Here is a 12,543-nt window from a genome sequence, read left to right on the forward strand (position 1 = left end):
AACACTGGAGGCTCCAGAGGAGCGGTTTCTAGTCCGCTTTCAAACGCGCTTGGTAGGAGAAAGCGGGGCGGGTCTTCAGCTGCGCACCGCCGTCTTCCCCACTGATCGACCCGTCAGATGTCCGAGAGTGCCACGCAATGACCCCGGCTTCAGATATGACAGCCCGCTAACTCAGGTACGGACCTTACTGTGTAGAGAGGGGCCTTAGCTACGGTGCGCTCGCCCCTCTCTTCAGCTTCTCCCACACAGCAACGCCTGGAACTGAACCGGGAACCCGGGCAATAAATAGCAAGGGGGTTATTGACCACGCGCTGCCCGCCAACAGGCAATTAATACGTGACCTACCTAATTGCCAAACCAAAGGAAACCGTGCAGACCAGGGCACCCCACCGTGCCAGAAACGCGCCCTCAAACTGTGCCCTGTCAACGTCACCACGGGCAAGCTGCATTCCATTCTTGGCCGGGCTGCAGGCTACGCTCTCGTCGTTGAAGACCCATGAATCCCTGCTGCATTTAGGCCCGAAACAGCCCCAGGTAATTCCAGGTTCATCAGCGCCTGCGGGCCGTTTGCTTTCCTCCCCTCGTTCATGACCTCTCAACAAACACCAAACAGCCCATCCGTCGCTCTGTTCCGCCCGATCACTGACCTCGCCAGCGTCCCCGGCCGCCCCACGCGACTCCAGCCCTCTTCTTCCACTTCGTCTTGGACGGTGTCGCCTTCCATCATCCCCAAGTCCTTTACACGCCAACGAATCCCGATTGCGACGCTGCGTTCCCACCTCGACCCCCTGTTGAGAGCCGTTCCTGTCGGCCAGGAGATTGCGCTTTGGCTGCTCTCCTGAGCGGGACCGGGAAGGATTCCCGACCAAAAAAACAACAAGATGACCTCCAACGACTACTACAACCAGAGGCCGCCGCAAGAAGGGCCAGACAGCACGCCGTACGCCGGATACCACAGCAGCAACGCGGCGCCGTACAATCCGCCGTCGTCGTCGGCTTACTCATCCTCGCACCTCACACCATCCGGGCCGTCGCAGGGCCGCGATCCCTCTCCCTCGCCCCAGAAGGGCGTCAACCCCTCCCCCTTCGACACCGTCTTCGACGACCATGCGTATCCCGCGAGCACGCACCAGCCAACACCCGCCTCAAGCATGCACCGATTAAGTCACCAGGACACCAGCTATCACGGCCACTCGCCCGTGCCTCCGGATCGGTACGGCCACACCACCGACAACATCCCACTCCATGACAACCCCCAACGTCTTGCGTCCAAGGATGCCGAGATGCAGGACCACGTCTACGACGCGTCGCAGACCCAGAAGCCGCGCAGGGGGCGCGTGCGCTTCGGCGAGCTGGGCATGCTGGGCTCCGGCCGGAAGAAGTTCCCTTTTGTTGTCTACCTGTTTACGATTATCCAGGTGGCCGTCTTTGTTGGCGAGATCGTCAAGTATGGTACGGTCTTTTTTTTTTTTTTTTTTCACGGCCCTCTCCCCGCAAGAACCGGGTTCATGTCGCTGACACACCCTGCCCCTCGTTCCAGCGACCTTGACGGGCTCTCCGATCCAGACCAAGCCGACCTTCAACCCCATGATCGGCCCCTCTCCCTATCTCCTCGTCAACATGGGCGCCCGCTTCGTCCCTTGCATGCACAATGTCGACGGCATCCAAAACAGCGACGTCGGCGTGATACCCTGGCGGTGTCCCAACTCCACGTCGCTCGATGAGAGCTTGCCCGAGAACAGGTGCACGCTCTCGGAGCTCTGCGGCTTCGGCGGCGTGCCAGAACCTGCCTACCAGCCCGGCACGCCCCTTGACACCAAGCCCGAGCCCAACCAGTGGTTCCGCTTCATTGTCCCCATCTTCCTGCACGCCGGCGTCGTCCACATCGGCTTCAACATGCTTCTGCAGCTCACCCTGGGCCGCGACATGGAACGCTCCATCGGCTCCATCCGCTTCTTCCTCGTCTACATGTCGGCCGGCATCTTCGGCTTCGTCATGGGCGGCAACTTTGCTGGCCCTCTGATCGCTTCCACCGGCGCCTCGGGCTCGCTGTTCGGCATCATCGCCTTGACCCTGCTCGACCTGCTGTACTCGTGGAAGGACCGCGTGAACCCGGCCAAGGACCTCGCCTTCATCATCATCGACATTGTCATCTCCTTCTTGCTCGGCCTTTTGCCGGGCCTCGACAACTTCTCGCACATTGGCGGCTTTCTCATGGGCCTTTGTCTGGGCTTGTGCGTCCTGCACTCGCCCAACTCGCTGCGCCGCCGCATCGGCACCCACGAAGCCCCCTACGCTAGCGAGTCGGTCAGCGGGGGGTTTGCCGTCCAGGGCACCCCGCCGTCGTTCGTCAAGAACCCCGTCGGGTTCTTCAAGGGGCGCAAGCCGCTGTGGTGGGCCTGGTGGCTCATCCGCGCGGGCGCGTTGATTTTGGTGATTGTGGTGTTTATCGTGTTGCTCAACAACTTTTATGTGTACCGCACGACCTGCACCTGGTGTAATTATTTGAGTTGTCTGGTAAGTTACTCCGACCCTCCGACATCACTCGCGCAGTCGCAACCGTTCTACCACGTGTTGGTCTTGGGAAGAAGGCGGTCATCAAGCTAACTACCTACGTCAAACAGCCCATCAACAATTGGTGCGAGGACGGTTTCCTTAAGAAAACTCCCACCAGCTGAGAATACCCCGGCGAAACGGCACGGCGTACGCGACAGCGTGCATCATGGATGATCGGAGAGGCGCTGTTGATGTTTGGGTCCATTTGTTGTTTTCAAAGTCATAGCTGGCGGGCTGGCGGGGTTGGGTCCGGAAGGGGAAAAGAAAGCAGAATCATTAATCTCGAGACAGGGCTCTCCCCTTGTGGGGCCTTTTCTCTCGATCCTACACTTTGTAGTTCTGCTGCTTCCGAGCCAAGGTGGCCCTCGAACTTTGCGACTTGGAGCTCACATTGGAGGCGGGGGGACCGGAGACGATCTGGGCTCCGAGGTTTTTGCCGACAGATGGCTCCCTAGCACACAAAAGAAAAAAAAACACCCCATCGAGTATCTCCGTCCGCAGAGCAGCGCATCGAAAGGGCGTTTGGATCACCTCGTCAGGTGGGACGGACGTTTTCGGTAGGAAAACATCTTGCCGCTGGCTGGATTCAGGCAAGGGCTGAAGGGTAGCGGGTACAAACACATTAGAGTAGCAAATGTTAATACCAGTAAAGATTTTTCAGTGTGGTTCAGGAGGAATGGAAGAAGAGGTTCCGTGGTTTACAGCAACCAGGGGACACGTTCAGGGGGCTAATATCGGTGGTACTTTTGATGGCAGCCATGCCCGGCGTCGAGGTCGATGCCGCCGTCCCCTCAACACGCCATTCTCCGTGCCCCATTCCATCCAACCCGTTGTGTGTATCGTTAACCCGATATTGTACAAGCTTCCTCGTCGCCTTTCCTGGCCGCCGACATGTCTATATCCATGAAATGCACGCCCAACAAGCTCCCCGCGGCCAATTGACATACAAGGCACAAACGTACGTACAAACACCGGAGAGGAAATGCGTCTCTCGTCCATCCCGCCAGTCTACCCAACCCGGTCCATCGTCCATCTCTTATGTCGCACATGCTCCGTCCCACCTGGTCATATTCAAACACAAACACGACCTTCTTCTTTCTTTTCTCGCTCACGTCGCCCCAAACATCAAACGTTCACACCGCTCGCGCGCGCACACCCACGCACCGACCGCTCACTCATTCCTTCGGCTTCGGCTTCTTCGACCTGGGAAGCCAGGCAGCGTACGGCCTCGTGCCATCCTCCGCCACCGCCTCCAAGATCGACTGGTACGAATACGGCGTATCTTCGCCCAGCACGTGAATCGGCTGGCACTTCAGCCTGGCGTCCTCCTTCTTGCGGAACTCGCGGCCCCGCTCGCTCCAGCGCGCGAGCTGCCGGAAGAAGTAGTCGCGATACGCGTTGGGCTTCTTTTGTCCGCCGTCGGGATTGTCGTTGTCGCCGCCGCCGCCGCCGCCGCTGCTGTTGTCGCTGCCGTCGGTGGCGGGAGGAGCGTCTTCGTCTTCGGGATAGAGGATCGACTTGCGCCGCTTGAGGACCATCTCGTACAGCGTGCGGGCGCGGTCGGGTTCGAGCTCCTCCATGGCGTACTCGACCACCCAATCGGCCTTTTGGTTGAGAAGGTGTTCGGGGCGGACGACGTATGCATTGTTGACCTTGTTGCGGATGGTGAGGATGAGGCCGTAGAGTTCGCCGTCGGTAGGTTCGTCGAGTTGGGGAGATGCCGTGGTGGTGGAGGTGGCGCCGTCGCCGGTGCCTTCTTCCGTCGCGGTTGTCGTCCGACTTTCTTTGGGAAGTTGCTCCGTAGCGGGCTTCAACAGGCCCTCCTCGGCCGAGATGGCGCCCGCCTCAACGATGCCATTTCCGGCGGTCATTTTGACATGGTCCGCTGCCTCCGGTGATTGCCCGGTGAGCTCCGCGAGAATTCCCTCGATCTTACGAAGTCTCTGCAGGTACTCGGAGGCGTCCTCGTCGATCACTTCAATCACCTCGCCGGTGGGCGCCCGCCGCTCGCTAGGGAGGTCTCGAATCTGGGTTGCTAGCCTGACGAGAAGGTCCTTAAGGCTGGGCTCATCGGAGCTGTCGTCGGGAATATCTTCTCCCTCGCCCACCACCTCCTGTTCGGCATTCTCGGTCTTTCTCGTCGCAACACTCCGGTCTTTGATGCGCACTCCTGTCAGAGCCTCCAAGAAGTCATCGATATAGCGCCGCGCTTTTTCGGGTGAGGACGAGCGGAGGAGCCCGCTTTCTTGGAAAGCATCCTCGATGGCATCCCGGACCAGAGTTACGCCGTTCACCTCGTCCTCGAGCTCGTCCTCCACCCTGAGCATCACGTCGTCCCACGTTACGGAGTCTGACATCTCGTCGCCCGCGTCGTCGACGAGATTGTGCTCATCCGCCTCTTCGACCGCCCCTTCTTCTTCCTCCACAAGCTCTTCCCCGTCCTCCTCGTCCTCTTCTTCTTCTTCTTCCTCCTCTTCCTCTTCCACTTCCTCCTCCTCCAGCATTTCTTGTTTTGCCAGAATCTCCTCCCCTTCCTTGACTAGACCCAAAAGCTGCCGCTCGTACGCCTCGACCTTTTCGCGCGTAGCGTTCTGGATCCGCTCGACCTCGTCATCGGTCACGGGCTTGGCGAAGACGTACATGAAGGGCTGCTCGTCCTCCCCCCTCGCCTCAAAGTGCAGTCGTAGGGTTCGTTTTGGGTACTTTTTGGTAACCTTGTCCAACACCTGATTGAGGAGATAGAGACTGAGCCGGAACTCAGCGTCGCCGAGCGTCCTGTTATCCTGGCCGTGCAGGGCCTGGTCCATCTCCTCGAGCGGGATGTACTGGAAGCCGAAGATGCGTTGGGTGTTGTGGAACGCCACAAAAATGCCATCCATGCGACCCATGCGCACTTGCAGCGAGTATTTGAGGAAGGCAGAGCGGATCATGTCGTAGTACTCGCGCTCGAACGACCCCCACTGGCCGAAGCGCGTGCGGATCTCGTAGCCGAGGCCCTTCTGGTAATCGCGTGCATCCATGCGGATGGAGATGACGGCGCGCGTCTTGAGATCGAACATGCCGGTCCCTGGCAAGCGGGGGTCGTGGGCGTCGAGCTGAGAGCGCATCAGAAAAGATCCCAGAGCGCTGTAGTGGTAGGCCTCGGGTCCGTATTTCTCCTCGTCCGTCAGCTCGTCCGACCTGGATTTCCGGTACTTTTCGAAGTCCTCCTTGGGCAGGGTAAGGAGCTTCTCCATGGACTTGCCCAGCATCATGAGGATGTTGGCCGAGTCAAACTCTTTGTCGGCGTCGATGGCATAGACGCCGTCCTTCCAGTGGAGAAAAACGGCGGCTGGGGCGCGCATGATGCGGGTCATCCGGTGAGAGTCGACCTCGAAGTTTCGGGAAAGCATGGAGTAGTCAAGAGGCCGCCAGGCCGAGAGGAGGAAGTGGAAGTGCGACAGAGTCGAGGTCATGCTCGAAGTTGAGCCCGTGTATTTCCTGCTGTGTTTTGCCGCCATCTGGATCAGAGTCGTGTCCTTGGAAGAGGTGACGTATTGCTTGAGGGACTTGTAGTCAAACTCCTTGATTGACATGATCCGAGAGAGGTAGGGATCGAAGTTGAACACGCGGGATCGGGGGTCTTGCAGGTGGTAGACACCTGGGTTGAAGAGCACGCGATCCAGGCCGTAGGCCAGCTTGGGGACCGGCGGTTGTTTCTTGCTCTCCACGGCATGCATCTTGACCTTCTTAGCACGTATCTTGGCAAGGCTGAATAAATGCTTTTTGCTCTTGGAAGAGGGCTTCAGCGGCCAGGGTGCCCCAGAGGGCTGTTTGGACTGTGGAGCCGGCTTCTTCCCAGGCGTCGACTGGGCGCCTGGCTTGAGTTCTGGGCTTTTCGCGGCCTTGTCTGTAGGCTCGGAAGGGGTGCCTTCCAACTCCTGGCGGAGCACCATTGTAAGTGCGGAGAGGGCGCCCTTCAGGCGCGTGGGCTGCCCCTCCGTGGCGGATGGCTCGGCGGCCGCGGAGGCCTCGTCGTTGTGGCCAGGAGGTTGTTGTTCTGACGGCTCTCCCTTGGCGGCAGCATCTGGGCCAGGGTTCAGGGGCGGAGAGGCGTTCTCGGGCTTCGTCTGTTCAAGGACTTGGAGAGTCTGGCGCCAGAGGGAGGGGGCTTCCTTCGAGGCGTCTTGTGATGCCGTTGTGAGTTGCGACGCGGGGTTTATGAGAGGTGTCCGAACAAGAGGCGGTGCTGGAGGTGTTGCTCGTTTCTTGGCTGTCCGTTTGGAGTTGGCGTTCTTTTTAGGGGCTGCTTTCTGGGCCTTGGGCGCGGGCTTGTCTGTCTCGGGCTTCTCGTTTGCCTCCTTCTCCTTCTCGGGGCTCGTCTCTGTCGTCTTTTCTGTTGTTGCATTTGGCTCCTGGCCGACGTTCGCCCCGGACTTCGTTTCTGACGAGTAGTGGCGTGCTGCACAGAGCCTAGCAACCGCAGCGGTGCTGCTGTTGATGCCGGATCTGCTCGGCCCCGCGCCGCAGGCGCTGAGAAGAAATGTGCGACATTGTGTGCAGACGAATTGAGACCCCAATGCACTTCGTCGTTGGTGCACCAGTCGCAGCATGGCAATACAACTACCTCGGTCGGCCGGCTCGTCGGGTGGTTTGGTGGTCGAGAGTCTCGGTGTGGTGGTGGAAGGTCGATCATGTGCGCCGAATCTCGAATTTCTTTGCGGCTTTGCCTTATCGGCGCGATTCTTACTGCGTACGCTTGATTTCTGCTTATCGCGGGCCCCCTGTCTTTGCTGCGGGCCGGAAAGGACCCACTCCGGGCCGATCACTTCTCCGCTTGCTCCGTTCCGAGACCCGGGCTTGACTTCCGGTCCTGCACCACCGAATTGCATTTTGGATCTCTTCGATGAAAGGACCCTCCGTATCATTCCAATATCTAAGCAACCATCTACACACGACCCACTTCTGTGATCGCTATCCAATGTCGGGTACCGGCTTCGGCCTGTCTCAAGAAGCCACCCCGAGCTCTCTTACACCTTCACCGTCTTCTCGCCGTCAAACCCCTCCGCCTGCCGAGATACATAACCTCTTTGGTTAGTAACCAGCCTCAGCGGGCCTGCTCCGCCACCGCGTTCCACCAAAAAGTCGCAGTTGTAATGCGTGTGCCCAAAAGCCCACACCTTGACCCTGGCGCTCTGGAAACACACCTCCCTGGATAGGTCGGTCGAGAAGGCGCTCGTGATTACGCTCCCCTCGTACTGCGGGTGGGAACTGCGCGGGTCCCTCGTTGGGCTCCAGTGCGTGAGGATGGCGATTTTTGTCTTGTCGTCGCCAGCTTGCTCCAGGGCTGTTACTTGCTCGTTCAGCCATGCCAGGTCGCGCACGTGTGCTGCCGTGTGTGCGTCCAGGTCCCAATTACCGCGCGTCTGCCGAAAGTCGTTGAGCCGGGCGGCGATGGCCGTGCGGACCTCCTCGTCCTCGTCAGCGTCCGGGACACGCGAGAACAAGCTGCACCCGAGAACGATGACGTCGTTGTGCGGCGGGGGCAAACGGACGGCAGCGCGGTTCAGCAGGACAAACTCGCCTAGTGATGGGCCCAGGCTGGTGCGGACAGCATCGGCGAAGGCGGAAAAGATGCTAATGGTTTCATCCCAGCTTAAGCCGTACGTCTCGTGGTTGCCGGGTACCAACAGGACGGTCTTGAACTGACGCAGCTGCGTCTTCAAGAAGGCCAAAAAATCGTCCCTGTGCTCGGAAACCAGAACGCCGATGTCGCCAAGCAGTGCAAGGTTGGGTGCCTTTGGTACGATCTTGAACTCTTTGTACTCCTTGAAGGCCTCGAGATGCAAATCTGAGAGAATCTGAAGCGCCATCTTGGGCCGGGAAGGTTGAACGGCCAGGATCAGAGAATTTGTTGATGTTTACTGGGGTTGCCAAGGCAGCATCACGAACCATCTGGACCCCTAGGTACCTACCTACCTTACCGTGGTTCACGCATTCTGGTACGGTAAGGTAACTACTTACAACGAGCCGTAACGTCCAACGACTGTGATCAAACGACAGTCTAATTATCTACGAATAAGTCAACCAAACAAAGCGATCGTGTTGATTACGAGTCGGCTCGATCGCTTCCCTTTTCCTTCTTTTTCTTTTTTTTTCTCTTCTTTTCACCCCGTTTTTCCACTCCTTTCCCTGCTTTTTCCCCTAATACTTCTCCAATGCCGCCGGTCCCGCAGTTTCGGCTCACCAGCACCGCTTGCTGTTTCTCACAGGTCTCAACGTCGCAAGGCACCATCAAAGTGGATCTTAGAGCCCAACCGCCTACGGCCCTCAAAGCGATGAAGCACCTCAGGCGAGTGCTGCTTAAAATTCTCATTCTCATCACCAAGACAAGCCACTCGAACAGGCCAGAATTACATGGCCTTACACAACATCCCGACCATTCCCCACGTCTCGGCAACCGCACCATGTCGCACCACATGCGGGCGGCTTCTGGGCGCGTGTTCCGTGGGCTATTACAGAGGACAACCCCCCCCCCCCCTCCTTCTCCCACCCCAAACTCGTGACTGATTGTCCATGTCCCTGCCCACGGGGGAGAGCAAGAAGAAGCAACTCTGAAAACTCTCTTTTTGCCCCCTTCCCACCTCCCCCCCATCTCTTCAGTCACGAGAGGCTAGGAACACACCATAGCTCAATATGGCTGTGAGACCTCATCGTCGGTGGGAGGAGGATTTTAGGCGGGGTATGCTGGGCGCGGGGCTTGTAACTACCTTATCAGGATCAACCCCCTCCGCCTCCTGCCGCCCCCCCCCCCCCCCCGGCGTACGGCACGAGGCACGAGCGGGAGTTCCCGTTCTGCTCTCACAGCACCTCCCCAATCGGACTGTTTTCCTTGAATCACCTGCCATGTCGAGCAGGGTGAATAAGGAGAGCAGGAGATGAGAAAGGAAAAAAGAAATCTATGCAATCTCCGACGACCGCAACGAAGGCAGCTGGGTCGGTGATATGCCTTGTTCAGTGGACGGCGTGTGAAGCAAGGATGTTCACAGGTTGCGCCCAGTGCGATGGCCTCGAGGGTGTCCGAGGTTCCATCGCTGGCGATTGCGCCCGTGGGCAATTTGCAGCCCAGCAAGGTTACCGACGGGAGACCTGAGGAAAAAAAAAAAGCAACCCGCCCCCTCCTTCAACTGACATCCGACTTGGCTTCGCCCTCTTCCGCCTCCGCGACCCGCAAGCTTGCGTCGTGCATCGGAGTTGCTTCCCGGCTCAGACATCCAATGCCAGACACCAGGCGTACTGCGTAGCCTAATGACGCAACCTGCGCCGGGAAGCCTGATTGATTCGCCTTGCGTTCAGCGCATGCCTCGAAGCTGGCTGGTCTGGCGGCCTTGAACTGAATGACGACAGGCTGAAACTGTTGACGGCTGGACAGCCAAGGACGGGCATGCAATGCCGATCTTCGCCGCCTTCCTCGTCTCAGTTCACCATCGATGTTATCTTGATCCCGTTTGTCGTCGCATCGCGATCGGCAGAGGTAGATTGTTAACGTGGGCGAGATTTCTTTTTCTATTCTCGACTATCTCTGTAAGACGTGCCCGTTTGCTTGCTTCCGGTTGGGTAGAGAACTCCACCTGTTCCCGGGCCCTAGTGTACCTTAGTGAGATGTCTGGGGGTGCTAAGCTGGGGTCTCCACTGTCCCCAGAGTTTGCCTGGTGGTTGCATCTTTTGATAGCGTGCTTGTCGATACAACGACGACAACCACAACAGCAACAGATCTCAAGCAACATCAGCGCTTGCCGCGGCTTGTTTGCTTAACGGCCAGAGTCAGGGTCCAATCTACGTGTAAGCTACTTCGGCGTGGCCATGGAGTGGATTCGGGCCCTTCTACCGTGGTAATTCACGCATTCTTCTTTCCTCCCCGAGTCCCGTTTCATCAAAGCGAAAAAGACCCCTCCCTCCCCTCCCCCCCCGCCCTTTCCTCAGCGGTCGGATTGTCTCCCCGTCGGGCCCGGCCCCTCTCAAAGCTTGACGCTTTGCGGCCTCTTAACGAGCGTTTCCCCGCCCACGTTGCGACGTTCTCGCCTCTCGCCCGCGGTTGGAGCCCGCACACGCGGGCCGTTGCGGTACTGCGCATGCGAATTGGGCGCACATGAGGCAAGTCTGCGCGATGCGACTTTTTCTCGGGTTGCTGGGTTTCCCCATTTTCGCTTTCGCGGTTCCTACCACGTCGTCGATTTCTTCCCCTCCCGCGGGTAAACGAGCTCCGTGGACCGCCTGACCCCCCTCCCCCTCTCCCCCCCAAATTACCTAATCGGCAGCGGGTAGCTGCAATGTCCGCCAAGACGAGGCGGAACGGACTGTACCCGTTCCGAGGCTGAACGGCATGTGCAGGTTGGAACACCTTGTTGGCCTGCCTGTCTTTTCAAGGTTTTGATGACGGGTGGCTGTCTGGTTTTTTGCTCATCTCCCTGGTCGTCACGCCAAAACCAGGAATGAAGACGTCGATATTGTAGTGTAGCCGCAACCGACGCGATAGCGGATGATCCCAGATGTTCCTGAACGTCGATCCAGCAGCAGGACAGGGGACGGCGCCACATGTTTGTCTTCTCTGCTGGTCGCTTGTGCGGAAGGCACCCGTTAGGCTGGCGCTCCGATCGTGGCGTTCAAGCCACTCCAGGCGAGCTCACCTCAAGCTCCGCGCGGGCGGCCGGTCGACCGACCACCTCTCAGGGTCCATTCACGGAACACCGAGTTATCAGCATGCTTGAATATCTGTCGATCCTCCTTGCTCGTTCCCTGCGCTGCCGGTGTTTTGGTTGAGAGGTCTTTGTAACGGTAATGTCCATTTCCCAGCATATACTGACGGCACCTGCGACATGCAGATATCCTGCTCATGGCATGATGTTGGGTATCATCCGGGGCATTGCATCTTTTTCGACCTCGCCGTTGCGTGGGATTGGGGTGAGCACACCTCTTGGGACGGCGCCGCGATTGGCTCAAAGCAACGAAAGGGGAGCAGGCTCTGTCCAAACCATGACGCTGTTGTGATTTGGCCAGGGCACTCCCTAGGATGATGGCGACCGAAGCCTTGCAAATCACGAAACCGGGCGTGCGCACCCGGGCCTGACGTGTAATCTGTTTGGTTGGTGAGCAGTGGCCCTAGGTACGACGCTCAGCACAGTACGGAGGTCGCGATCCGCGATAACTGTGCCCTCACTGGCCCAAGCCACACAGATCTCTCTGCGAAGGACACGCACGCAGAAACGCAGCTGGCCAGAAACGAGAGGGTGTCCGAAACATTGGCGAGCCACCGCTTTCTGGCCTTCTGATCTCATATCGATCACTTATCACGATATTGGCCGTCCAGCGACAGCAGCGTTTCGTCCCCCGACCCACCGACCGCACGAGAGTCGAAAGGCCGACGACGACGAGAATGTTGGTATGTTGTGTGCTGCGTGCATGTGTGCGCGCGCGCAATGCTGTGCGACAGACCTCTCGGCATATCAACCGACACCGTGGTGGTAACACCGGTGTAACACATTGACTGTGTCCAGCCGCAGAGAGCGGCTCGCGCTCTGATAACGGCCCAGATTATCCTCTTGTCGACGTACAATGGACGCGGGGACGCAAATGACGACAGGCTCGGATACGGACAAGCCATCTCATGGGCCGGCGACGCTCACCTTCGCAGGCCCTGCCGGGGATGCATCAGGCAGTTGACGTGCGATGAGGGACGTTTTGACTGAGGTGACAGGGCGTTCACAAAAGATATCAAATGCCTCTCCCATGTACTGGAAGCCCAGCATGGTAGCACAAGCCCGGCGTTGCCTGCCCCAGAGAGCGCCTTATCTTGCAGCAACCCAATGGCGCGAGCGCGGTAAGCTGAGACTGCATGTTGACGCCATTTTCCGACAGGAGAAGGCGACGACGAGGGGACGGGCAAGCTTTCATGGCGGCTTGGATGAACATGAACTGAGCAAAGTGGTGTGTGCATGGATGAGAAGGCTG

At 58.5% G+C, this 12,543-nt stretch overlaps 3 protein-coding genes across 3 annotated transcripts; 1 reads left to right on the top strand and 2 right to left on the bottom strand.

The window, feature by feature from the left end:
- Window positions 1-881: 881 nt before the first annotated feature.
- Window positions 882-2,678, top strand: VTJ83DRAFT_5668 (uncharacterized protein; the record flags this gene model as incomplete). The annotated part of the gene is made up of 3 exons (XM_071012293.1): window positions 882-1,452; window positions 1,541-2,517; window positions 2,625-2,678. 3 exons carry the CDS (start codon window positions 882-884, stop codon window positions 2,676-2,678), a joined length of 1,602 nt encoding a protein of 533 aa, XP_070865043.1.
- Window positions 2,679-3,731: 1,053 nt separating this feature from the next.
- Window positions 3,732-7,148, bottom strand: VTJ83DRAFT_5669 (uncharacterized protein; the record flags this gene model as incomplete). Its single annotated transcript, XM_071012294.1, has 1 exon — window positions 3,732-7,148. One exon carries the CDS (start codon window positions 7,146-7,148, stop codon window positions 3,732-3,734), a length of 3,417 nt encoding a protein of 1,138 aa, XP_070865044.1.
- A 417-nt stretch (window positions 7,149-7,565) lies between these two features.
- Window positions 7,566-8,408, bottom strand: VTJ83DRAFT_5670 (uncharacterized protein; the record flags this gene model as incomplete). The annotated part of the gene is made up of 1 exon (XM_071012296.1): window positions 7,566-8,408. The coding sequence occupies one exon, from the start codon at window positions 8,406-8,408 to the stop codon at window positions 7,566-7,568; it is 843 nt and encodes a 280-aa protein (XP_070865045.1).
- Between the last annotated feature and the right edge of the window lie 4,135 nt (window positions 8,409-12,543).

The sequence above is a fragment of the Remersonia thermophila genome, chromosome 5 (genome assembly GCF_042764415.1).
Source record: "Remersonia thermophila strain ATCC 22073 chromosome 5, whole genome shotgun sequence".
Classification (NCBI taxonomy): Eukaryota; Fungi; Ascomycota; class Sordariomycetes; order Sordariales; family Chaetomiaceae; genus Remersonia; species Remersonia thermophila.